General features: G+C 42.5%; 1 protein-coding gene across 4 annotated transcripts in view; it reads right to left on the minus strand.

Moving 5' to 3' along the window:
- Window positions 1–19,187, minus strand: part of c1qtnf12 (C1q and TNF related 12) — a 73,064-nt gene extending 53,877 nt beyond the window's left edge. For all 4 annotated transcript variants that reach the window (XM_048615127.1, XM_048615126.1, XM_048615125.1 and 1 more), the window contains exon 1: window positions 18,174–19,187. In XM_048615127.1, the coding sequence (XP_048471084.1) occupies window positions 18,174–18,317 (144 nt within the window). In that variant the 5' untranslated portion in view covers window positions 18,318–19,187. The remainder of the gene's footprint in view (window positions 1–18,173) is intronic.
- Between the last annotated feature and the right edge of the window lie 5,512 nt (window positions 19,188–24,699).

Genomic DNA, 24,699 nt, shown 5'->3' on the forward strand with positions numbered 1-24,699 from the left:
GTCTCAAAAAAAAATCCAACTTGGATTTATTTATGGATGCATAGGATTCAAGTTATATCAAATTTGTATAGGACCTTGGTCAGGCCACACGTAGAAAACTTGCGCAGTTTGAGTCTCCACCCTATAAAAACCATATTGAGGCACTGGAGGAAGTACAAATATCAGCTCTATTGCACCCATTCATACTGCCACATATTCAGCGTGCTTCTCTCCCAAAAGACTCCTGATAAAGTTTAACAACCTTTTCTTAGTTTGATTTTGGAAGTTAGCCAGATTGGTTTCTGTGCTTTGGCCACTTTCCCCTGCATTCACCAATAGATTGGCCTTTCCTCGATTAGAACTGCAATGTTCCCTTTACTTTTTATCTTGTGTGTAGAGCTTTTGTTCAAAGTGGTCCATTTGAATGTAGACAGCAGAGAGATTATAGTTTCAAGCATCTTCCTTAATGGTTTTTATTATCATTAAAATCTGTACATTGCTTTGCCCTTTTAGTGGTTTATCATATTGTGCAGTTATCCTCACGGGGAATGGTTTGCTCAGTTGCCAGGATGGCTGGTTTGCGATGCCAATTGTGTGGCTCTCTTCCTGAACTGGCTGAGGTTACCATGAAGATCCCACCTTCTTGACCTCATTCCTTGCCTGAGGAATGATAACCCCCAGGTTCAGCACCATCAGTTGTGTTGTCTCCCTGATGGGTGTGTGGTGACTTTACTTGTCCTCTCAATTTTGCTCCACGTATCTGTCAGCTAACCTTTGTGGGCAGTAGGTTTTATCTGGTATTTATATCACCAAGTTTCTGCTGTGGTTCATCTATGTCTTCCCAGAGTCAGTGTGATCCTCTTTGTGTAACTACTTTTGTATTATCAGCAAACTCTGACATTTTATCCCATTGTCCACACACATGCACACACACTCTCTCTTACACACAGAAACATACACACACACACACAGACACACACACACACACACACAGACACACACACACACTCTCTCTCTTACACACAGAAACACACACACATACACACACACTGTCTCTCTCTCTCACACACACACACACACAAACACACTCTCACACACACACTCTCTCTCTCACACACACACAGTCTCTCTCTCTCTCTCTCACACACACACACACTTTCTCTCACACACACACACTCTCTCTCACATACACACACACATACATATACGCACAAACAGGCACACACATACACAAACTCTCTCTCTTACATACACACAGACACACACACTCTCTCAGACACATACACACATACTCTCTCACACACCACACACACAGTCTCTCTCACACACACACTCTCTCTCACCCACTCTCTCTCTCTCACATAGACACTCACACACTCTCTCTCACACACACACACAATCTCTCTCACACACATGTACACACACTCTCTCACCCACTCTCTCTGTCTCACACACACATACACACACAGTCTCTCTCTCACACGTGTGCACACACACAGTCTCTCTCTCTCACACACACACACACACGTACACACGCGCAGAGCAGATATTTAGCAAATTGTCATGATGATTGTAAAAGCACTATCTGCCTCCTCCTTCACAGCCTCCTGAGGTTCCCAGCATCACAGATGCTAGTCATCAGACAATTCATTTAATGCCACATAAAATCAAATAGAAAAGAACAAAAGCAGTAGGAATAGGAGGGCACTATATAGCCTTTTGAGCCCGCCTGCCATTCAATAAGATGCTACATTATCATGTTACTGCCTTATTCCCATATCCTTTGATTCTCTTCAGCTAAAAGCATCGCCTGATCTCAGTCTCGAATGTACATGACAGAGCACCCACAGCGGTCTAGGATACAGTATTCCAAAAGATTCACACCTTTCTGGGTGAAGAAATATCCTAACTTGTCAACCCCTTATTCTGAGACTGACCCCTAGCTCTAGACTCCCAAGCCCTCTAACAGTTTTAGTATGAGATCACCTCTCTTTCTTTAAAAATCTCGACAATCCTGGTCCATTGTAGTCTGAAGTCAAGTGCATTGGATCACAGCACAGGCTGTGCTTCCCAGCTGTTATGCTCCATAACCAGTCATGCATCTAGTCAAGTTGTTCAAGTCTACTTCCAAAACGGTCATCTTTGCGAAAATGTGAACAATACGGCAGGCCTGGCTGAGACATCAAAAGAACAGTCAATGAAAAAAAAAATTGAAGGGTCATCCAACTGTTACCGAGCAGCACGTATTCAATAGCAGGCTCACTGATCCTTAATTTGGGATCTGCCAGCACCACATGGCTCGAGATCTCATTACATCTAGCCACTGGTTGCAAGAGATGAAAAAAATCCTAACTATAGGCCCCAAATGTCTTGAGCTGCACTCTCTCTGATCTGACCATCCTTTATTTGGAGTGTTGGATCCCAGAATCATACTTGAAAGTTTTCCTTCTGACTGAATTACTTTCCATTGCTTGTATGTCTTACTTTTATCCGAGGTTTACTTCATTATAGACATTTCTAAACAATGGATTCAGCAATGTTATGTCACAGTTCTGGAGTAGGTGGGACTTGAACCTGGAGGCCTAGAGGTCTGAGCCACAAGACTCCTTCCTTTTAAAACAAAGGACAACTTACAGATATTTTAATTGACCTGGTCAGGCAGGTAATGATCCAACTTGGAAACAGGTGGGATTTGAAGCCAGGTCTTCCAGCCCAGAAGAATCCTACCATTGCTCCACTAGACGCTTTGTACTACACAACATGCTTGGCAAAATGGTAAGATACCAGCTTTGTTCTGTTCAAATTATTTTTTGTTATCCTTGATCATCTGTTGACATTTGTGCTTCCTAATTGGTTAGTGTCAGAATGGGAAACCCAAATCTCCTGGACTGGTCCAGCTCTTCTTCAGCAGGTCAGTGCCCCATGATCAATCCAAATGTGTAGCACATGAAAGCTGGTATGCCTGATGCCAGACCATGCAGCCTGTGCCCTCCTCCTTGGGCATGTACAACTCTTATGACTTTCAGACAAGACCTTAGACACACAGCCACAGGATTAGTGGCCTAAAACATTCTAACCAAAGTCAAAACACAGGATGGCATCCAAGCCAACTTGGTCACCAATGGGTGTTGACAATGCCATCATCTGACCCTCAGAGGACTCACTCAATCTAAACTGATTATCAAGCATAGATTCATCCCTTCACCAAAACCTGTGCCAATGAGAGTAACATTTTATGCATCCTCCTGTTAATACCATGAACATTTCAGACTCTGTGCACATTTAGGAACATGTATTAACATAACTCTTCCCCTGTTTCCAAATAATGTAACCAATGATAAAATCCACTTGGCTGCATCCTTGTGCATTCAGACGTTGGCAGCTGAGGAGAGGCAGTTAGCTGGAGAATTGCAATATTCAGGGATGATATTGTTCCAATGCTTGCTACACCTGAGAGTGCTTAGGAATAAGGGTGGTGCTGGTTGTGACATTATCAATAGGTCACTCAAAACAGTTCAAGGATCACTGAAGAGTCCATTTTAGCCTGTTGGTCTGAAATGGTCAAAGCAGGCTGCTGACCAGTCAGGTACTCAGGCAGCGAGGGAAGAGTCTTGAGGCAGCAGAGGTGCTATCGCTAGTAGTCACAAGCAGGCAGGGCTAGGGAGAAGCCTGAGGATCCTCGACAGCAGCAGAAGGCCAATGGCTCTGCATTGGACAGCATACTAAGAATGTGTCTCCTGTTAAAGTGTTATAGTCGGATTTGAGGAGTTGATGTCTTTCTGAAATTCCAGAAACCATTTTTGTAGCTAAGAGAGGAGATGGAAGAGCCAACTGTTGTATTGGCTCAGTGCAGGTGAAAACTATTGTAACTCAGAGAAACCTAGGGGTAATCTCAGCTGTCTGTGAAGGAAGTGGAACTGTGCCCATGAATGGAAATCCATTGGAACACAGTCCCCACAGCCAATGTATGACCTCAGCTGATTGTACTAATGGACAACAAAGATCTCAGAAACCTGGCTTGATAGATCACATTTTTCTTTCATTTTAGTTAACGTAATGGTCATTCATTGAAACTAAGCCACAAACAGATGCAGTGTTTCTTCAACAACAGTACAGAAATTTAATATACAAAAGTCAAAAAAAATCACCTAGGTACAGCACACAGTTAGAAAAGCCTTAAAACATCTATTAAAAACAACTTTTTAACCTTTTTGCTAACACCACCACTTTACAGTGCTTCAAATCCAGAGAAATTATCCCCCTACATCAAATATATCAGTTCAACTTAACTGATTCTCCCCAGTTTCTGTTATTTGAACATGAAATCTTCACACATGAATACTTACAAAACGCAGAGCTTAGACTTTCTTAGCTTCTAATAACTAGGGCCATAAATATTGTTTTAAAAAGTACCCCTTTAAACTATAAAAATTATATCAGTTAACCATTTGAACAATTTTTTAAAAATTCATTTACAGGATGAGGCTGTCACTGGCTAGGCAGCATTTATTGCCCAGAGGGCAGTTAAGAGTGGGTTTGGAGTCACATGTAGGCCAGACCAGGTAAGGATGGCAGTTTCCTTCCCTAAAGGACACTAGTGAACCAGATGGGTTTTTCCCCTGATAATTGACAATGGATTCACAATCATCATTAGATTCTTAATTCCAGATATTTATTGAATTCAAATTCCACCATCTGCCATGGTGGGATTCGAACCTGGGCCCCCAAAACCTTTGCCAGGTCTCTGCATTAACAGACCAGATCACCAGGCCATCACCTCCCTTGGTGAAAGCCCTGATAAATTTCTTCCAGCTCTGTAGTTTAAATTACGTTCAGCAGAGAGGAAAAACAGTAATAGAGAAACAGTTGCAATGTGTTATACAATATCCTCAAACATTGCTAATGCCTTCAAAGAAATAAGTCACTTTTCTGCAGCATTTGTTTTCTAGTCTTTTTTGAACATTAGCTGTGATATATTAACGAGAAGACTAACATTTATCTCTTAAACATATACTATTTTACATTCTCCAAACTGTCTTAAAACCTTTCAATCTCGTTTTTCTCAGTTAATGTCAATCCATGATTATTCAGAACTAAAAACAGGTTACTGGCCTTCAATATTTACTCCACCCATTGTATACCACCCAGTATAAACAATTTTCCATTTCCATTCCATCTTCTCTGACACACAGTATTCTGGAAAGGCTGTCAGACCTAATTACTTCATACAGGTTGATTGTGTTTTTTGAAGGAGTAATGAAGGGGAGTGATGAAGGCAGAGCAATGTACATGATTTATATGGACTTCAGTAAGATGTTTGACAAGTTTCCGCGAACTAGCCCAGTTAGCAAGGTTAGATCACATGGAATACACAGAGAATTAGCCATATAGATACAGAACTGGTTTGAAAGTAGGAGAACGAGGGCGGTGGTAGAGTGTTGCTTTTCAGACTATAGGCTTGTGACCAGCGGTGTACCACAAGGATCAGTGTTGGGTCCACTGCTTTTTGTCATTTATATAAATGATTTGGATATGAACATAGGAGGTATGGTTAGTAAGTTTGTAGATGACACCAAAATTGGGGATGTTAGTGGACAGCAAAGAAGGTTACCTCAGAGTACAACAGAATCCTGATCAGATGAGCCAATGGGCTGAGGAGTGGCAGATGGAGTTTAATTTAGATAAATGTGAGGTGCTGCATTTTGGGAAGGCGAATCAGGTCACGACTTATACACTTAATGGTAAGGTCCTGGGGAGTGTTGCTGAACAAAGAGACTTTGGAGTGCAGGTTCATAGTTCCTTGAAAGTGAGGTACCAGGTAGAAGGGTAATGAAGAAGGCGTTTGGTATGCTTGCCTTTATTTGTCATTGCATTGAGTATAGGAGTTGGGAGGTCATGTTGCGGCTGTACGGGACATTGGTTAGGCCACTTTTGGAATACTGCGTGCAATTCTGGCCTCCTTGCTATAGGAAGGATGTTGTAAAACTTGAAAAGGTTCAGAAAAGATTTGTAAGGATGTTACCAGGGTTGGAGGGTTTGGGCTATAGGGAGAGGTTGAATAGGCGGGGGCTTTTTTCCCTGGAGCATCGGAAGCTGAGGGGTGACCTTATAGAGATTTACAAAATCATGAGGGGCATGGATATGGTGAATCTCCAAGGTCTTTTTCGTAGGGTAGGGGAATCCAAAACTAGAGGGCATAGGTTTAGGATGAGAGGGGAAAGATTTAAAAAGGACCTGAGGGGTAACTTTTTTCACCGAGAGGGTGGTGCATGTATGGAATGAGATGCCAGAGGAAGTGGTGGAGGCTGGTACAATTACAACATTTAAAAGGCATGTGGATGCATACATGAATAGGAAGGGTTTAGAGGGATATGGGCCAAATGCTGGCAAATGGGACTAGATTAATTTAGAATATCTGGTTGGTAGGGACAAGTTGGACTGAAGGCTCTGTTTCCATGCTGTACAATTCTATGATTCTAAGTAAGGAATACACACCTGCCACTACTTTGAAATCTAAACTCTTAAAATATTTCTATCACTAAAAGTTACATATCTTACATCATAACACCAACAGCACCTTTGCTGCTCAGAGCGTCTCCCCCAGCTCTGATTGGCCAGCAGCTCAAAAATAATCATCTTCTACGTCAACTGCCTCTGACAAAACAGACTAAACACTGATTGTTCAGTGACTTTTGAACTTTGAGTGACCCATTGAAAACATCACAAAATACCATGTCCTTCTTACTAGGGAGTAATGAATTATCACTATGCTCCCTGAAGATTACAATTCATCAGCTAACATCTCCACAGCTACCAATTTCCGAATGCACCCAGATGCACAATGGCACTAAAATAATGGATTCTATCATAGGATTTATTGTTCTACAACAAGGGAAGAGTTATATTAAGAGACAGTTTAAGAACTGCCAATGCTGGAGTCAGAGATAACACAGTGTGGAGCTGGAGGGGCACAGCAGGTCAGGCAGCATCAGAGGAGCAAGAAAATTGATGTTTCGGGTCGGGACTCTTCTTCAGAAAAAATAAAGAGTCATATTAATACAAGTTTCTGAATACTTTTATCAACATTTTATGAGAAGAGTTTAAAATATTAATGGCATTAGTGCAAGGACGCATGGAACTTTAATCTCATTGACACAGTTTTTGTGATGGGATGAATGAATATTTCTTAATCAGATTAGTTCAACTCCCACGGGAGGAAATTACATACATACAAACATATACATGACCAGCACATGAGGACTCATTGATGCAGGGTTTAATGGAGGGGATTTTCAACTGAGGCTCGGTCTTTGAACATGAAGAATGGGATCCCTTATAAGGAAGACGATTTTTAAATGATTTTTTGTGATTCGTGGTGCCTAACGTACTGGGCGGATGGCTTTGCTGTAAAATCCAAGTGTGTGGAATCATAGGAAATGAGAGAGATATTAAACGAGTATTTTGCATCAGTGTTTACTGTGGAGAAGGATGTGGAAGATATAGAACGTGGGGAAATAAACAGCGACATGTTGAAAAATGTCCATATTACTGGACGTCTTAAAATGCATAAAGGTGGATAAATCCCCGGGACCTGATCAGATGTACCCTAGAACTCTGCGGGAAGCTAGGGAAGCGATTGCTAGGCCCCTTGCTGAGATATCTGCATCGTCGATAACCACATCGATAACTTCTTGAGGTGCCAGAAGATTGGAGGTTGGCTAACTTGGTGCTACTATTTAAGAAGGGTGGTAGGGAAAAGCCAGGGAACTATAGACCGGTGAGCCTGACATCAGTGGTGGGCAAGTGGTTGGAGGGAATCCTGAGGGACAGCATTTACATGTATTTGGAAAGGCAAGGACTGATTAGGGATAGTCAACAATGCTTTGTGCGTGCAAAATCGAGTCTCACTAACTTGATTTGAGTTTTTTGCAGAAGTAGTGAAGAGGATTGATGAGGGCAGAGTGGTGGATGTGATCTATATGGACTTCAGTAAGGCATTCGACAAGGTTCTTCATGGTAGACTGGTTAGCAAGGTTAGGTCTCGTGGTATTCAGGGAGAACTAGCCGTTTGGATACAGACTTGGCTTGAACATAGAAGACAGAGGGTGGTGGTGGAGGGTTGCTTTTCAGGCTGGAGGCCTGTGACCAGCGGTGTGCCACAAGTATCGGTGCTGGGTCCACTGCTTTTTGTCATTTATATAAATGATTTGGATGTGAACAAAGGAGGTATAGTTAGTAAGTTTGCAGATGACAACAAAATTGGTGGTGTAGTGGACAGCGAAGAAGGTTACCTCAGAGCATAATGGGATCTTGATCAGATGGGCCAATTGACTGAGGAGTGGCAGATGGAGTTTAATTTAGATAAATATGAGGTGGTACATTTTGGAAAGGCAAATCAGGGCAGTCACTTAATGGTAAAGTCCTGGGGAGTGTTGTTGAACAGAGACCTTGGAGTGCAGGTTCATAGGAGAATGAAGAAGGTGTTTAGTATGCATGCCTTTAGTGGTCAAGGCATTCAGTATAGGAGTTGGGAGGTCAGTTTGCTGCTGTACAGGACATTGGTTAGGCCACTTTTGGAATACTGTGTGCAATTCTGGTCACCCTGCTATAGGAAGGCTGTTGTGAAACTTGAAAGGGTTCAGAAAAGATTTACAAGGATGTTGCCAGGGTTGGAGGGTTTAGGCTACAGGGAGGGGCTGAATAGACTGGGGCTATTTTCCCTGGGCTGTCGGAGGCTGAAGGGTGACCTTATAGAGGTTTATAAAAATCATGAGGGGCATCGATAGGGTAAATAGGCAATGTCTTTTCCCCAGGGTGGGGGAGTCCAAAATGAGAGGGCATAGGTTTAAGGTGAGAGGGGAAAGATTTTAAAAGGACCTAAGGGACACCTTTTTCTCACAGCGTGCATGTATGGAATGAGCTGCCAGAGGAAGTGGTGGAGGCTGGTACAATTACAACATTTAAAAGTCATCTGGATTGGTATATGAATAGGAAGAGTTTAAAGGGATATGGGCCAAATGCTGGCAAATGGGACTAGATTAATTTAGGATATCTGGTCAGCATGGATGAGTTGGACCGAAGCATCTGTTTCCATGCTGTACAGCTCGATGACTCTGCCTTGACTACATTTGCCTGTCCTTAATTACCCTGGAGAAGGTGGTGGTGAGCTGCCTTTTTAAATGGCTGCAACTCTTATGGTGTTGAAAAAAATGCTGTTAGGAGGGAGTTCCAGCAGTCTGACTCAGGGATAGTGAAGGAACAGTGGTATAATTCTACGTTAGGATCATGTATGGTGTGAAAGGGAAATGCAAGTTGTTTGTATAATAAAGTTTGTTTTTTGTTCAAAACCATGAAGTCTGTAGGAAAGGACAAAAGATGTAGGTGGCTTTATTCTCTTTGTAAGTTCCTGAGTTCACAAACTTCATCAACTTTAAACAAAAATGTTACTGGTCTCTTGCCAAACTAACACACATTTGCGGTCTCATCAAGGCTCATAACAAACCGACATCATTTTAATTAAGAAAAATGTTTACTTTGAGCAAAATGTTGAGGTTAGGACTTATTGCAATTCTCGGTTTTTTTCTCCCTGAAACAACTACTTCTTTTGTACCAAGAAAAATGTTTATTTTGATTTCTGGACTAGTTTGGGAGGTAGAGCAAATAATAAGGGACACCTTGTACTGGGACCCACAAATCAAACTGTCATAATTAATTCAGACTGAAACACTGCTCCTGTACTCACACACTCACTTTATACTGACACGCTATCTTATACTTGCACAACTCTCCTGCACTACATACCTATCTCACACTGGCACAACCATCCAATACTGACACCACTACCTCACACCGACACCACTACCCAACACTGACACCACTGTCTCACACTGACACCACTGTCTCACACTGACACCACTGCCACACACTGACACCACTGCCACACACTGACACCACTGTCTCACACTGACACCACTGCCGCACACTGACGCCACTGTCTCACACTGACACCACTGCCTCACACTGACACCACTGCCTCACACTGACACTACTATCTCACACTGACACCACTACTCCACACTCACACAACTACCTCGCACATGATATATTCATATAACATAACTCATACAAAAGGATTAGAGAAGCAACAGAAAATAGAGATTTCACCAGATTATAATAAAATGATTTCCCATTAGTTCTTCAAAATAAGTTTAAAAGCAATAAGTATCACAAACGCTGATAACAGCCTTAATTTAAAACATCCATCAATCAGAAAAAGCTAGTCAAAACTCAAACACTGCCTGGTGAAGACACCAGTTACTGAAGCAATCTAGATAAAGCACCCTCCATTTTTCCTGCTCCTGCTAAAGATTTTGTTCTATGTCAATCCCATTTTGACGTTCAGTGTTAGAGGGCGAATGATTGTCTATTAACATGTCAAGTTCCGGGAACAATGTCACACTTAGGAGGCAAAGTAAGTTCAATAAAGAACAATGTCATACACAGAACAATGTTCGACACAAATTTGTACTCAATGGATAAGTAATTAAAAACAGGAATCTGTATCTTGTTCTCAAACCTGCCTCATTAACTTCTTTGTCATCTATGTGGACTTGACAGTGAACACAAATTAGGTGGTCCACCTCAACTGATCTCCTTTCAAGTGGTCTTACCACATGAAACAAAACTTGAGTCATAGGGAACTTAGGGGTTATTACTAAGGAAGAAAGTATCCAATGATTGGCAAGTTACCAACATTTTAATCACTTTAAATGGTCCAGTTAATGACTCATCAAGTGGTGGAAGCAATTTTTCCTAATTTACCATATCAATGTCATGTGAATTCCTAATTTCCAATCAGTACCTATTTATTAGAAAATAATTCAATGTGCTATGATTATTCCAGTCAGAAGAAAGAGTAGAAAGCTAACACAGAGGAGATGGATTGTTGCACTCTTGAGTCTTGGCTCATGACATCTCTGCACAGCAGCGTACAACAGCAATGAGCATCTACAATGAGATGCACATAGCCAGCAGGATAATCCCTGGATTCACAATGGACATTATGAAGTAACATTGCCAAACCCTAGCTAGATGGGAGAGCATACTCCAAGACATAATCACACTAAGGTCTCCAAGATCATCACTGCGTGCCTCACAGATGTGACTTGCAAAGTGGTAAAAGCATGGAGTGAATGGAGAAAGAAGAATCTGCGCACAAGTGATAAACCAGACAATGGAAAAACAGCAGATCAGGCAAATAATCTCATTGGGCTCATCTGTAAATAGCTGGAAACACATGAGAGTCTCTTCCAGAAGAAATGCTTGCTAAAATGCCTCATCCACCCAATAAGTGACCTGCGTCAAGCCACAAATTGTCTTAACATGCCAAACCAAAAGATGGTCAGCCACTTGGCACCAGGCCAGGCATAGAACCACATGAGCAAGTTACTGAGCCAGCAGAACAGCATTATTCACGAAAGCAGAAGAGGTGGAGAGGTCCACTGGATATAGGGGATTTCAGAAAGATGTGATGAGTAATAGTCGGCTATCTTAGATTTGAAACCAAAACAAAAGATAGAGCGATACTATGCTCATTTCTTGGAAACAAGTTAGTCTAAAGTCCTAGATATAAATACCAGGTTCTTAAATGTTCAGGTGTTATGGTTATCATAAATACATAATCTGCAGTTGTTTATATGAATTATCATTCTGCAACCACATGGTTTAGCTGTGGCAGCATGTTGAGAACAGTTAGCGTGCATGAATGCTGCTCTGGATGGTTCTAAAGTTACAAGCTTTATCTAATTCTGTTTGGCAATACATCTGTAAATGTCAGCTTCGCTTTGTCAAAAAAGTAGATAAAAACAGGATTTATTTCCAGATTCTTCTTTTCTTACAAGGTCATTGAGACAAAGGAGTTCCGTGAACATGTGATTCACATTACGTGCAAACTCCTCACTTAATAATATGGTTTGAAACAACATGCTGTTGCTGAAGGACATGTGATGACTGGACTATTAATATTTACAGTACTATTTGACAGTACTTTGTCATCCCAACCCATTACCCCCTGCCAAGAAATTCTTTACATTCCAAGAGACCAGTGGAACTGTGAGAAGGGTGGAGAGTGGTCAAGTGAATTGTATGTTATAAAGCTTGGTTTACCTCTGTGCCACTGTTAGTTTAAATCACTGATTTCCTTCACAACTCTTTGCCCCGACGCTGGACAGAACAGTGCAGCCAAATCGCTCTCCATCTCCAAAACGCCATTCAAATTTTGGTGCAGAACATCTTCCATGTAGGCCCAGTGTCAGAAAAAGCCTTGCCTTGAGAACTGAAGTCAGAGATTAGGCCTGACCAAAGGCCTGAACACCTATTGGTGGCTGTTGGAGAATGGAGAAAATTTCCAGACCCAAGAGCTGACTAACATTTTTTTTTTGAAAAACGCTAAATTAATCTTTTGTGGTTTGCTACCAAGGCACAATAGACTGTCTGATCTGAAGAGAGGTAGGCAACACAAGCTTCCACTTAAGTTGGATGACACTCAATCGCACAAACAGGAAACCGTTTTCTTGCCTTGTTTCCTCCAGGATTGCTCCACATCCCAATTCCTCTAGAGTTCCAGGGCAAGAAACCAGTCGAACTGATCTGTGCCTTGGTTTTTTCTCTGAGACTGGAATTCAGGGAAGTGAATGTTCATCAGAGACATGCTTTGAAATACTGCCCCTGTAATTTAATCTGATTTTTAACAGAATTCTTTTTCCTTCACACAGCAAGTAGTTAGGGTCTGGAATACGCAGCCTAGAAGGTATCGAAGGCAGTTTCGATGAGGTATTTAAAAAGGCATTGGATGATTATTTAAATGGAAAGGGTTACATGGAAAAAGCAGTAATTTGCATGATGTCAAAATGTTCAGAAAGACAGTCCAGAAATGATGGGCCAAACTGCCTCCTTATTTACCAGAACAATTCTGTAATTCTGAAATAGATGCAAAGTAAAAATGCTAAAAACTCCCGATCTAAAATTATTGTGAGCTCTGTATCTGTGTTGCTTTGCTTCGTTGTGAAATTCCAAACAGCCCAGAAACTAGTGTGAGCCAGTAACTGATCAAATGCTTTGTCCTGGAGTTACTTTTCTATGGAAGGTTGTCTTCTCAGAAGCATGCTTTTGTGCGGTCTGTCTATTTATTTGCTCCTCAATAGATAAGTCACTGTGTGAGAGAAGATTTGTGTTGTCCTGCTTTTCACTGGATTTGGGGTTTTGTCGTCCCACTGTCATCTCTGAACTGGTCTTAAAGGTGACAAATCTAGAGGTTCTTCAAATGTCATCCTTGAATCAACGCCAATGAAAACGCCTTATTTGGTATTCCCCATAGTTTTAGAAAATTATTACCAATTGCAATCTTTGGAATAGAGTTTCTGCTTTTGTGCAATGAGTAATTGCCCCAGCGGATGAAAACTAATACCTTTTACGTTGCGAATTTGGTGCAGTGGACTCTGCCCCCTTCCCCCTTGCTGTCTCTGTCCCAATTAAGTCCAGGGCAGAAAAGCAGGGGGAACAACCTTCCAGTGCCATCACCTGATCATCTCGTCATTGCTGGTATTCACCCAGTGGCAGGCAGAAGACTTACCACATGGGAAGCCTGAAAAGAGAACACAACTGGGGGCTGCTAGTGGGCTGCTGGGGCTTTGTTGGGGACTTGGGGGGGGTTCCATCAGTGCCTGACAAAGGACCAAGAATTGGAAACGGTAGCTAGCCTTACAGTAGCTTACCCTCAGTCCTCAACTCCACTCCCCACCCCTCAGGTTGCTTCACATCTTGCTGGTTGGGGTGTATGTCAAGGTATTATTATTTTCTATCGTCACAAATGTAAAATCTTTTTTCATGGATAGAATCCCTTCTGTGTAGAAGCAAGCCATTCAGCCCATCAAATCCACACCTACCCTCTGAACAGCATCTCACCCCTCCTATCCCTACGTTTCCCATGGCTAACTCACCTAGCCTACATATCCCTGGCCACCATAGACAATTTAGCATGGCCAATCTGCCTATCTTTGGACTGTGGGAAGAAATCCACATAGACATGGGGAGAACATGCAAACTCCACACAGACAGTCACCTGAGGCTGGAATCAAACTCAGGCCCCTAGTGCTGTGAGGCAGCAGTGCTAACCACTGAGCCACCACACTGACCATCTTCCTTGAGCCAGTGTAAGCGCAGTGGTGCTTGTGGCTGTACCTGTTTCTTTCCCTTTCCATTAAAAATATTCCTTGATGCATTTAAGAATGATAACCTGCCACAAAACCCCCTTCGCAGCTTCTGATTCCAGGCTCTACCTGGCAGCAACGTGAGGCAGAATCATGGTCCGCAACCTTCATTTGATTCAGAGATGTGTTTCTGACTGCATATCTCCACCATTGCTGACACTGTCCATTCCGACCTGTGTAACATCACCCAACCCCACATCTGTCTCAGCTCATCTGTTGAGCACTCTCATCCATGCCTTTGTCACTTCTGGATTTGATTATCTCAATGCTCTCCTGACTGGCCTCCCATCGTCCACCATTCTTAAATGATGTTTCCCACTTCCTAACCCACACCAAGTTGGGGTGGCATGGTAGCTCAGTGGTCAGCATTGCTGCCTCACAGTGCTAAGGACCCAGGTTCAAATCCACCCTTGGGTGGCTGTCTGTGTGGAGATTGCACATTCTCCCTGTGTCTATATGGGTTTCCTCTGGTTTTCTCCCACAGTCCAGAGATGTGTAGGCTGGGTGGGTTAGCCATGGGAAATGTAGGGATACAGGGATAGGGTAGGGGGTGTGTCTGGATGGGATGCTCTTCAGAGAGGCAGTGTGGACTCAACAGGCTGAATGACCTGCTTCCACACTGTAGGGATCTAAGTTCCATTCATCCATCACCCCATTCTCACTGAGTTATATTGGCTTGCTATTAATCACAGCCTCAATTTTAGAATTCTCATTCTTTTCAAATTCTTTAATGGCTGTGCTCCCAGCTGCTCAGACCCTAAGCTCTGGAATTCTTTCCCAACACCTCTCCAAAACTTTTCTTTCTGTGAAGACATTCCTTAAAAGTTATCACTTCAACCATCTGAAAAATATCTCCTTATGTAACTGAGAGTCAGATTTTGTTTGATAACAATCCTGCAGAAAGACTTGGGAGGTTTTACTGCCTTAAAATTTAAATGTATGTTATAGTTTCATTAATCCAAATGAAAATGGTTTTATCACACAAGACTAACATTTTAAATTAATCCACCCCCCTGTGAGTAACCTGACTTTAAATCACTGAGAATGACTTAAAAAGTGCTATAATTAACCATTTAATACTTTTGCTGGTATGAACTAGTCAGTTCCTCAGTAAATTAATAATTTCTGGATGAAAAATCTATTTCAAACTTGCCTGCCCCAACAAATACACTCACTGAAATCCTGCAATTATGATTTGGGAGTGAGTCAGTTTTGCGGATGGGACCTGGTTTAAATGGAAGTGAATTCTGAACCAGTGTAAATGTTTGAAGACAATATAAGTGTAGGTGGTTTGTGATAAAACTCACTTAGGTTTGAAATTCCTAACTTTTTTCTGTTCGAACGGCTGCTTCTGCCTGTGTGGAAATGTATGATTCGGAACCACATGCTGACTGGAAACATTTTGAGCAGAGCCATACAACTCACTTGTATCACGTTAGTACAAGTTGGGAAAGGAAACATACAGTAGAAACTGTATCTGGACGAATAAAACAGCTTTTACTGGCTCTTTATAATGTTTTATCACCAATTTATGTTTTATATAAATATTTAGACTTATGATGGTATCCAGTTCAAACGTTTGTGGTCAGGCATTCTAATATGATTCTATAATCCAGAAAAGCCTCAAATCCAGAAATGATGTGGTCCGAGGCAATCTGGACTAGACAGGTTACTGTTCATCACTCGTGGAAACAAGGAGAAAATCAACCCCTTTATTCCCAATGAGTAAAAATGCCATGGCCTTCTCTCATGTAAAATTCTGTTACTTAACAGAATGTAGGTGCGTCCAGATTGCATGCCTCAAGCAATTTAACATCTTCAAAATTATGCTATTATTAAAAGAAGCGATACAGTATTGATGTATCTAAAAGATTTGTAATTCTGCATATTGAAGATTGTATTTTAGAAAGGAACCCTATATTCCTGCTTTCTCTTCATACCCTGCAATAAAGTTACCATCCAGTACCTTTTGAAACACTACAAAGCATCCACATCCCTGAAAGTGGCACAAGAACATTGCAAAGAGAATTCTGACTCAGGCAGCACTGGGTAAACCAGCTGTCATAAGCAACTCTTGATGTTCAGATCCACTGCAGTCAATGTCTACTCCTTACGTTTCTAGCCCTTACAATAATTGAAGAAATAAGAAAGAACATACTGTTTGTTGAGCCTCTTCCACCATTCAGTACAACCAAGGCTTATCTTGAGCTTCAACTCCACCTTACCACCAGCTCCTCATATCCCTCATTCTCTGACACAGCAAGAATCTGTCTATTTCGGCCATAAATGTATTCAACTATAGAGCATCCAGAACCCTCTGGGATTGGGAATGCTGCAGAGTCACAACTCTTGCAGTGAATTTTCTCCTCATTTCAATCTGAAATGATTGACCCCTTACCCCGAGATGATGTTCTCAGTTTTAGATTATCTAGCGAGGGGAAATAAAATCTTAGTATCTACCCTTTCAAGCTTGTTCATAATCTTGTTTTGCTGAGATCACCTCCTGTTCTTATAAACTCCAGAGAATATGGACCCAGTTCTTTTTCCCAAATTTTAATCAGCTTCTCATCACGGGGTAAAGCTGTCATCCCAGAGACCAATCTAACTGATCTTTGCTGAACTTCCTCCAGTGCAAGTATATCTCTCCTTAAAAAGAGACAAAAACTGCATACAATTCTCCAGGTGTGGTCTCATCAAAGCCCTATACAAATGTAGCAAAGCTCCCTTATTCCTGTACTCCGATCCCTTTGCAATAAAGACTAACATGTCTCTTACTTTCCTAATTGCTTGCTGCATCTGCACTAACTTTTTGTATTCTTTGTACAAGTACACTGATGTTCATGTCTTCTTAAATAAAATTCTGCTTTGCTATTTTCATGACGAAAATGAATCATTGCACACTTCTCCATGTTGTATTCTATCTGCCACCTTGGAGCTTACTCACGTAACCCATCTACATCACTTTGCAGCCTCTTTTGAGTCCTCTTCACAGCTTGCATCACCACCTGGCTTCATATCACCAGCAAACGTGAATATATTTTTCTGTATCTCTTCATTAATAAAGATTTTAAATAGCTTCAATACTGATCCTTGCAGCACTCCATTAGTCATAGTCTGTATGCTTGAAAATGATTCACTTATCTCTACTCTCTGCTCCCCGTCTGCTCATAAAGACACTATTCATGCTGATGTATCAGCCCCAAATTCAGGAGAGCTTGTTTTGACTATTAATCTTTTGTGTAGGCACCTTATCATTTCGAAATCCAAGCATAGAAGATACACCAGTTCCACTTTATCTATCCCTCTCGCTGCATCCTTGGAAAAAAAAACTTTAATATATTTGTCCAACCAGATTTCCCTTTTGTAAAACTTGTGCTAACCGTACTGTGCTTGTCTACGTTAATGGATCAGACTTCTCTAACGGTAGATTTCAGCACTTCCCCGATGAGTGGGGCAAAGCATTTTTCTCTGTTCCCTGCTCTCTCTGAGACAGAAATAACCTGCATTCACCTTGCTGATTAATATTTGGGCAGCTCCATCAAATCAAACAGGCCCTCAGTTGTCCTTTATAACCGAGACCGTCTCCGGCCAGGGGCCCGCACACTGTACTTTCTCTCAGTCGAGCACTTGCTGAGAGAAAGGTTGGTGGGGGGGAGTTGTATACGTTTGACACCTAAACCCCGTTGGCATTTGCATTTTCTTAATTTCTTCCTCTTTGAAGCTGGAATTATGCCTGTCTTTGATCAAGAAGCCTGAATGCTGGGCTGGGGAGCCAGCACTGAGGATAGGGGCATCGATGGGATCAGCAGTGCCCCCGCCACCCTTCCAGCCCCCGCCCCACCACTCCCGGGGGAAGCGACAGGGAGAGGAAAAGGAAAGTCAGCGCCAAGCAGCCGGAGGAGGGAGCGGCGCCTGGGATTCACTCACCTCGTCGCTGTTGGTCTGCAGGGTGCTGTTGTAGGGCTCGGTGCGTTGGTTTATCCGCAGCGCTCTCTTGGCCACCGCCTGCCTGCAGAGGGCCAGCTGATGCCACAGGAGGACAGTCACGATGGCCAGTCTGCTGCCTCTCATCCTCCAAGCAAATCTGCCTCGGAAACAAACTGAGCGTCTTGTTTTTTTTTTGATTGGTGGGGGGAAGGGGGGGGATAAAGAGACACAGTTCAGCAGCGAGTCCTCCTTACACGTGGGTGAAGAGGCGACATCAGATTAATTCTTTTCAGCTCCAAAAAGAAAAGAACACCCCCACAGATGAGGAAGGGGTGTGTGGGGGTGGTCTCAGAGTGGAGGTGAAGTCTCTGGAGGGTCTGGATCACAGCAAGCCCCTTGTGTTCAGTGTCCAGTTGTTTTCACATGGTGAACGGCCGCTGCTGCTCTGGTCAGTCAGTCTCCCGCCAGTAAAAACACTGTCGCTTGCAATGTGTCCTCGCTTTCTGCTGGCTGCCGGCATCCAGTTAACCCATTGGGAGCACGGCCGTCCACTCACACAGCCGCTTTAGTGGCTCTCCCTCACTGCAGCACAGCACAGGCTGGGAGGCTCGTCAACAACTACCCCCCTTCCCCTCACTTTATACAGCTCTGACCCAAAAGAAAAAGTGATGTTGCAAGCCGGGCTGATGTTTAAAATGATAATCCGCCCAAAATGAAACTGACCACTGAGTGTCACGTTTTGGGGAATGACAAGCGCTCTTAAGACGTCAACACCTCCGAGAGGCTGCTGAGCTGTTCCCTCAGATGCCTTTCCTTCTCTTTAAGGAGGCGGCCGGAGAGCAGAGGCCGAATGAACCCGCTCACCACCCCCCAGTCTGCAGCCCAGTTCCATCCATTAATCCATTGTCAGTTCTCCAGGCTAACCGTTAGGCAGAGGTGGGGGGGGGAAAGGGTGAGCGTTTCCCTCCGGAGACTCAGCAGTTTCACAGTTTTTCTCACCACCTTCCCTGGGAGGGGGCTGTTTGGAACGGCGTGTGATTTTCCATCTCTTTTGAATATCAGCGAATTAGCAAATCATCGCCGCGCTCGGGTACTGCGGCGGATAAATATTATGATATTTCCCTCAATGTATTTGCATACAAAGGCGGCTGGCGAAGTATTTCCTCCAAACATCTTGCAAAGTTTTACAATTTTGCGAAGGTTGATCACACCGATTTTATTTGAACCATCAAATAAAGATTCCCCGTGACAAATTATTTTTATATGTAAAATTTCGGTTGCAACAAACATGCACAGTTTAATATATCCAAATGTTGTGATATATGCTTTGAATTGGAACAGGCGATGTTTCAATTCTTAACATTTGTGGGAAATGAATTCATTTTAAATATTTTCTGAAGAAGGATCTAGGCCCGAAACGTCAGCCTTCCTGCTCCTCTGATGCTGCTTGGCCTGCTGTGTTCATCCAGCTCTACACCTTGTTATCTCAGATTCAGTTCCTACTATGTCTCATTTTAAATCTGACGGATTTTTAGTTATGTTAATAGATATCAATTCGTTGAGGCAAATTCCAAGTTTAATCCGAGACTCCAGTGGCTGTGTGTAAAGATGTAGTAAAACTAATTAAAATATTTTTTCAAATTCATTATTACATCAAAAACAAAAATGCATAATTGACGAGTGTTATTTGCTGTCCATTGTGCCAATTGCATTTGTGTTGTAACCGATTAAACACAATTCTTCAAATGCATTAATATTACATCTAAATTCAAAAATGCAGAATGAAAGTGTTAATTGTTGCCCATTGTACCAATTACATTTGACAAACACAAAGACTTTAAGTTCGCTGGAGCTCCCTGTACCTCGCAATGTGGCTGCATTACCATAATGACATCTTGCAAGGTAGTTTTGCAGGCACCAGGATTCAGTGTCCAGGGATTGAGGGGACATAGCCAAGAGTTGTGTTGGAAGTGGAGTGTGCAGAGGAAATGAAACCACGTGCACAATCTGTATGCACCACAAAGTGGACAGTCTCTGTACAAAACCAATTATATGTAGGGTGTAGACAGCTCAGTGTCTATGGTACTTAGAACCCAAGTCTCTAAACATCTAGAATGAGCAACTGAGGAAGGATAATCTGTGGATAAGACAATTAACAACTGGTTGGTCTCCTTCCCAGGTTTCAGCTGCCTCCTTTCTCAGCATCCACAACTCACAACTGCTCCTTCCGGCTGTTTAACTGCGTTTTTTAATCAATTTATTTTTAAAATCAACCTATTCATGGAATACTAGACCAGCAACAATACCACTACATCACAATCTCCAAGGTACAGTCCTTTTGATCGATGAATCTTGTTTGCCCACTAACCCATTGACCTTCAATCCTGCTCTTGGCCGATTTCTTGCAAAATACTTCCTTTAAACCCATCGTTTCCTATTCCATCCGGCCTCCAGCATCCACCCCGCAAACACCTGCCCTTGTGATCAAAATCACAAGAGCTAAGTCGTGAATTGTTCCTCTCCTAACATCACCACCACCACCCCCCCCCCCCCCCCCCCCCTCCAAGGAGCTGCCTGACCGGCTGAGTGTTGTGGCATTTTTAGTTTGGATTTCATATTTCCAACATTCGCAGCGCATAGTTTTGTATCGATTACCTGCACTGTATTGACATTGGTCAAACAATCCTGACATAATGTATTTAAATACGAAGGAGAATGTTTCTGTAGCTTTGATCTTGGAGGATGTTCGGGCAAAGTGCCCCCAGTCTCTGAATAAAGACCTCTTGAAAGCGCCAACGACTAGTTTTATCACCTGTGTAGACTACACCAAAAGGCGCTATGTAAATGTATTGTTATGTTGTCAAGTTCCAAAGGAACAAAAAACGCCTTCACACCGCACACGCCCCCCCCTCCCCCACCCCCACCCCCATAGGATTGGACTCTGGAGGGTGGGAATATTAACTTGGCGGTATCAATGAGAATATTAGCGACGTGCAAGTTTTACAATATTTTAACAACCTGCAAATTATGAACTGTAGAATGGGACATGAGGCATATTCCACCACCCCCCACCCCCGCGAACATTTTAAAGCCGACATTATCCCTGTCAAAGTCAGCGGCAACATTCCAAGAGAGACAACCTGGGAATGTATATTTATTTCTCCTAACCCCTCGAAGAATTTTTACAAGACATTTTGTGAATCTCAGCAGAATCCAGCGCTCCGTTTTACAGGCAGTGATTTGTGTGTGCGTGTGTTGTATGGACGGCAATTCTCCGGAGACTGGCTCACTGCAGCTTATTCATAAAGACAGGTGATACAAAGCACTCTGTAACGATAAACGCTTTAAATTTATTGCTACCGCCCCATCTATATACGGCACATTATTGGCACTCGCCAATTTATTTAGATACTCTCTGCAATGGATGATTAAAAGATTAGGAAAGTAACTTGGGTCTGAAGGATGGTCCCGTCTGTTTATCGATTTAAAACTTAGTTTTATTATTGCGAACGAAGATGACTGCGCTGCTTGTTTGTTGAAAAGACATCCTTTTGGAAACAAATAGGGGACCACGCGGTGGGAAGAGAGAAAGTTTAGCAAGCACTGCCATCTATAGGCTGAAATATAAATACATAAGAAGTGTAGACGGCAATTATTACAGAGCAATTATTACACTATAAATGAAAAAAAGTGTTAACAACCTGTACTGGATATATGTTAATCGAGTATGAAATGCACCAAAGTGGGAAAAAAAAGTGATTGAAACAAAATATGCCATATCCACTGCTTTCCTTTTGCCTTTACATCTGGTGATTTCTTCAAAGGATTCAATTAAAATACTCAAACATGATCGTCACTTTACAAGTCGATGTTGACTGACACCCATTGACGTACGGCTTTGCATTTATTCATTAATATTTTCCTTATTCGGTTGCCAGCAGGTTTTCTATTAAGTTGAGACAAACCTCTCTTTTTCTGAATAACTGTTTAGTGTTCAGCATGCTCCAGTATTTTGGTACAATTGTTACTTCTAAGAATTTATATTGATAAAAGAAGTTAGTAGCTCTGCAATTTCATTATTAACCTTTCTCAATATGTGGGATATGGTCAGCCCTGGAATAATAACTTATTGTCACTAGGAGTGTCGATAATTAGGCCAGCACTGGAGAAGCAGATTACAGAGATATCGTAAGGAAAAATCTCTGCTGCCCCTATACAAAGTAATCCCAAAGCGGGTTGGGTTAAAAACAAGGATTTTATATACTGGGAGTTTCTGTAATCCTAGCTACCAAATCTGCCCAGTGCTTGCAGTCATAAAGGGCAAGTTGAATGACATTTTGGGCCTCATCTGGAGGTCCAGGCAGAGGTCTATGGCCAAGAAGCTCAGATAAGTGGTTGGGATCTCCTTCCCTCTCAGTCCCTTTCCAACACACATTTTTAAAAACTTGAGTTGATTTGATTTATTTTTGTCACATATCTAAGTACAGTGAAAAGTTTTGTTTTGCGTGCAGTATAGGTAGATCATACTATACAAAGTGCATTAGGGTAAAAGAACAGCGAGGAATACAATGTTACAGCTGCAGACAAGGTGCACAAAGAATGAGCTAATATTAAATTTGAAATTTGAGAGGTCCATTCAGAAGAGCGGGGAAGAAGCTTTTCTTGAATCTGTTGGTATGTGTGTTTAAGCTTTTGTATCTTCTGCCCGACGGAAGAGGTTGGAAGTGATGATAACCGTGGTAGGAGGGGTCTTTGATTATGTTTGATTATGTGTCATAGTTTCCAGCCTCTGTGTGGGTGCAGATGCCCACTGTTAGTTTGGAGGCCAGCAGGGAGCATTTAACAGAGGCCACTGCTAGTCACAGTCTCAATTGGTGGAATTACAAGGTCACGTGATTTTTCGGTAAAGATCTTTAAAAGGCAGTAGTTCTTTTGACAGTGCAGTCTACTATCATTGATTCATTTGGGTAATTACATCCAAAAATTTGGATCCATTTTACTGACTGATGTAAATCAGTGCCATCCTACAAGCACTAAAGATGACATAAACACATTTGACAATGAAACAGTTGAGTGTTAAATGTCCAAACATTGAAAATGGCCTTCTGTGTCCTGTTTTGTAGCACTTTTTGAGGAAAAAAACTGAAATAACTCCACAATAGGCCAGTATTCCGTCACCAAGTCACCCTTTATTTACACATGGAGAATCCTTGACACTGAACCAGCTCCCTCGGAGCCAGCTCTCAGACAGAACAGCACCTCTGACACTCCTGTTTTTATCTGTCAGCCAGGGCTCCTTGATTGGGGCTGCTAATCTGGTCCAATCAGGGAACTCATTTTGTAATGTCCACCTGGCTGACCATACATCCCTCCCCCTATGAGTCTGAGGACATAGCCTGGTTCTTTTTTTTTGTAGCTCCTCCTGGGGCATTTTAGCACTGGGTCAGGTTCCTCCAACTGCACTTTTAATATACTGCTCTGTAGCTCACTCTTGCATCCAGAGCTTCTCAGAAGAAATTCATTCTCTCCTTCAGGCGGCAAAGGCATCAAGTTGGCAACATCCACCGTGTCCATCTCAGGTTCAGAGGTATCTTCAACGCTTGACGAAGAGGGAGAACCTATGGGTTCAGGAAGAGACAGAAAGGCTGTTGAGGAGCCAGGCATGCCTCTTACACATGCAGGGCCATTCCCATGGTTCCTACACCAAATGTTGTCCCCTGAAGTAAACTGTCCCTCTTGCTTAGCAGATTGTAGTGCCTGGCATTGGCGTTCCTGGTGCTATTTCAACCTCCCCACTAGAGCCGGGAAGACCTACAATCAAATAGGCGCCAGGTCAGTCTGGTATCTGGTGAAGCTGTAGGCTGCTTCTTTAAGCTGGCCATCAAAGTTTAGACCGCTGTTCCTGCCAGATCATCGGATGATGGATGTTATGGAGCTGTCCTCACATGTTGAATACCGTTTGACTTTAGGAAGTACTCAAATTCCCTGCTGGTAAATGACCTGTGACCAACACATCTGGGAGACCATGTATTACAAAAGATGTGCGCAGCTTTTGTATCATCATCCACATGTTTGACAAATGAACTCTTATGCATATCCAGCCACTTTGAGTGGGCATCCACAATGACTAAGAGAATTGAGCCCATGAAAGACCTGCATAGTCAATGTGTAACCAAGTCCGTCGTTTACCCAGCCATTCCCATGAATGTGGGGGAGCTACTGGTGGTAATTTTTGTCCTTATTGGCACTCTGGGCACTGCCCCGCTAACGCGGCTATGTCTGCATCCAATCCTGGCCACCAGACTTAACTTCTCATCAGCATCTTCATTTTGGAGACCCCTGGATGACCCTGGTGGAGTTCAGCTAGTATCTGGCAGCGACCTTTGCTTGGAAGAATCACTCTTGCGCCCCCCCCAAACAATAATATGCCGTCATCTACTGTGATTTAATCTATGTGGATCCAGAAAGGTTTCAGTTCTGGTTGTGATGGCCTTTTGGTTTCCCATGAAGCCAGCTTTTTTGGTTT

This window comes from Rhincodon typus, chromosome 31, assembly GCF_021869965.1.
Source record: "Rhincodon typus isolate 14 chromosome 31, sRhiTyp1.1, whole genome shotgun sequence".
Lineage (NCBI taxonomy): Eukaryota > Metazoa > Chordata > Chondrichthyes > Orectolobiformes > Rhincodontidae > Rhincodon > Rhincodon typus.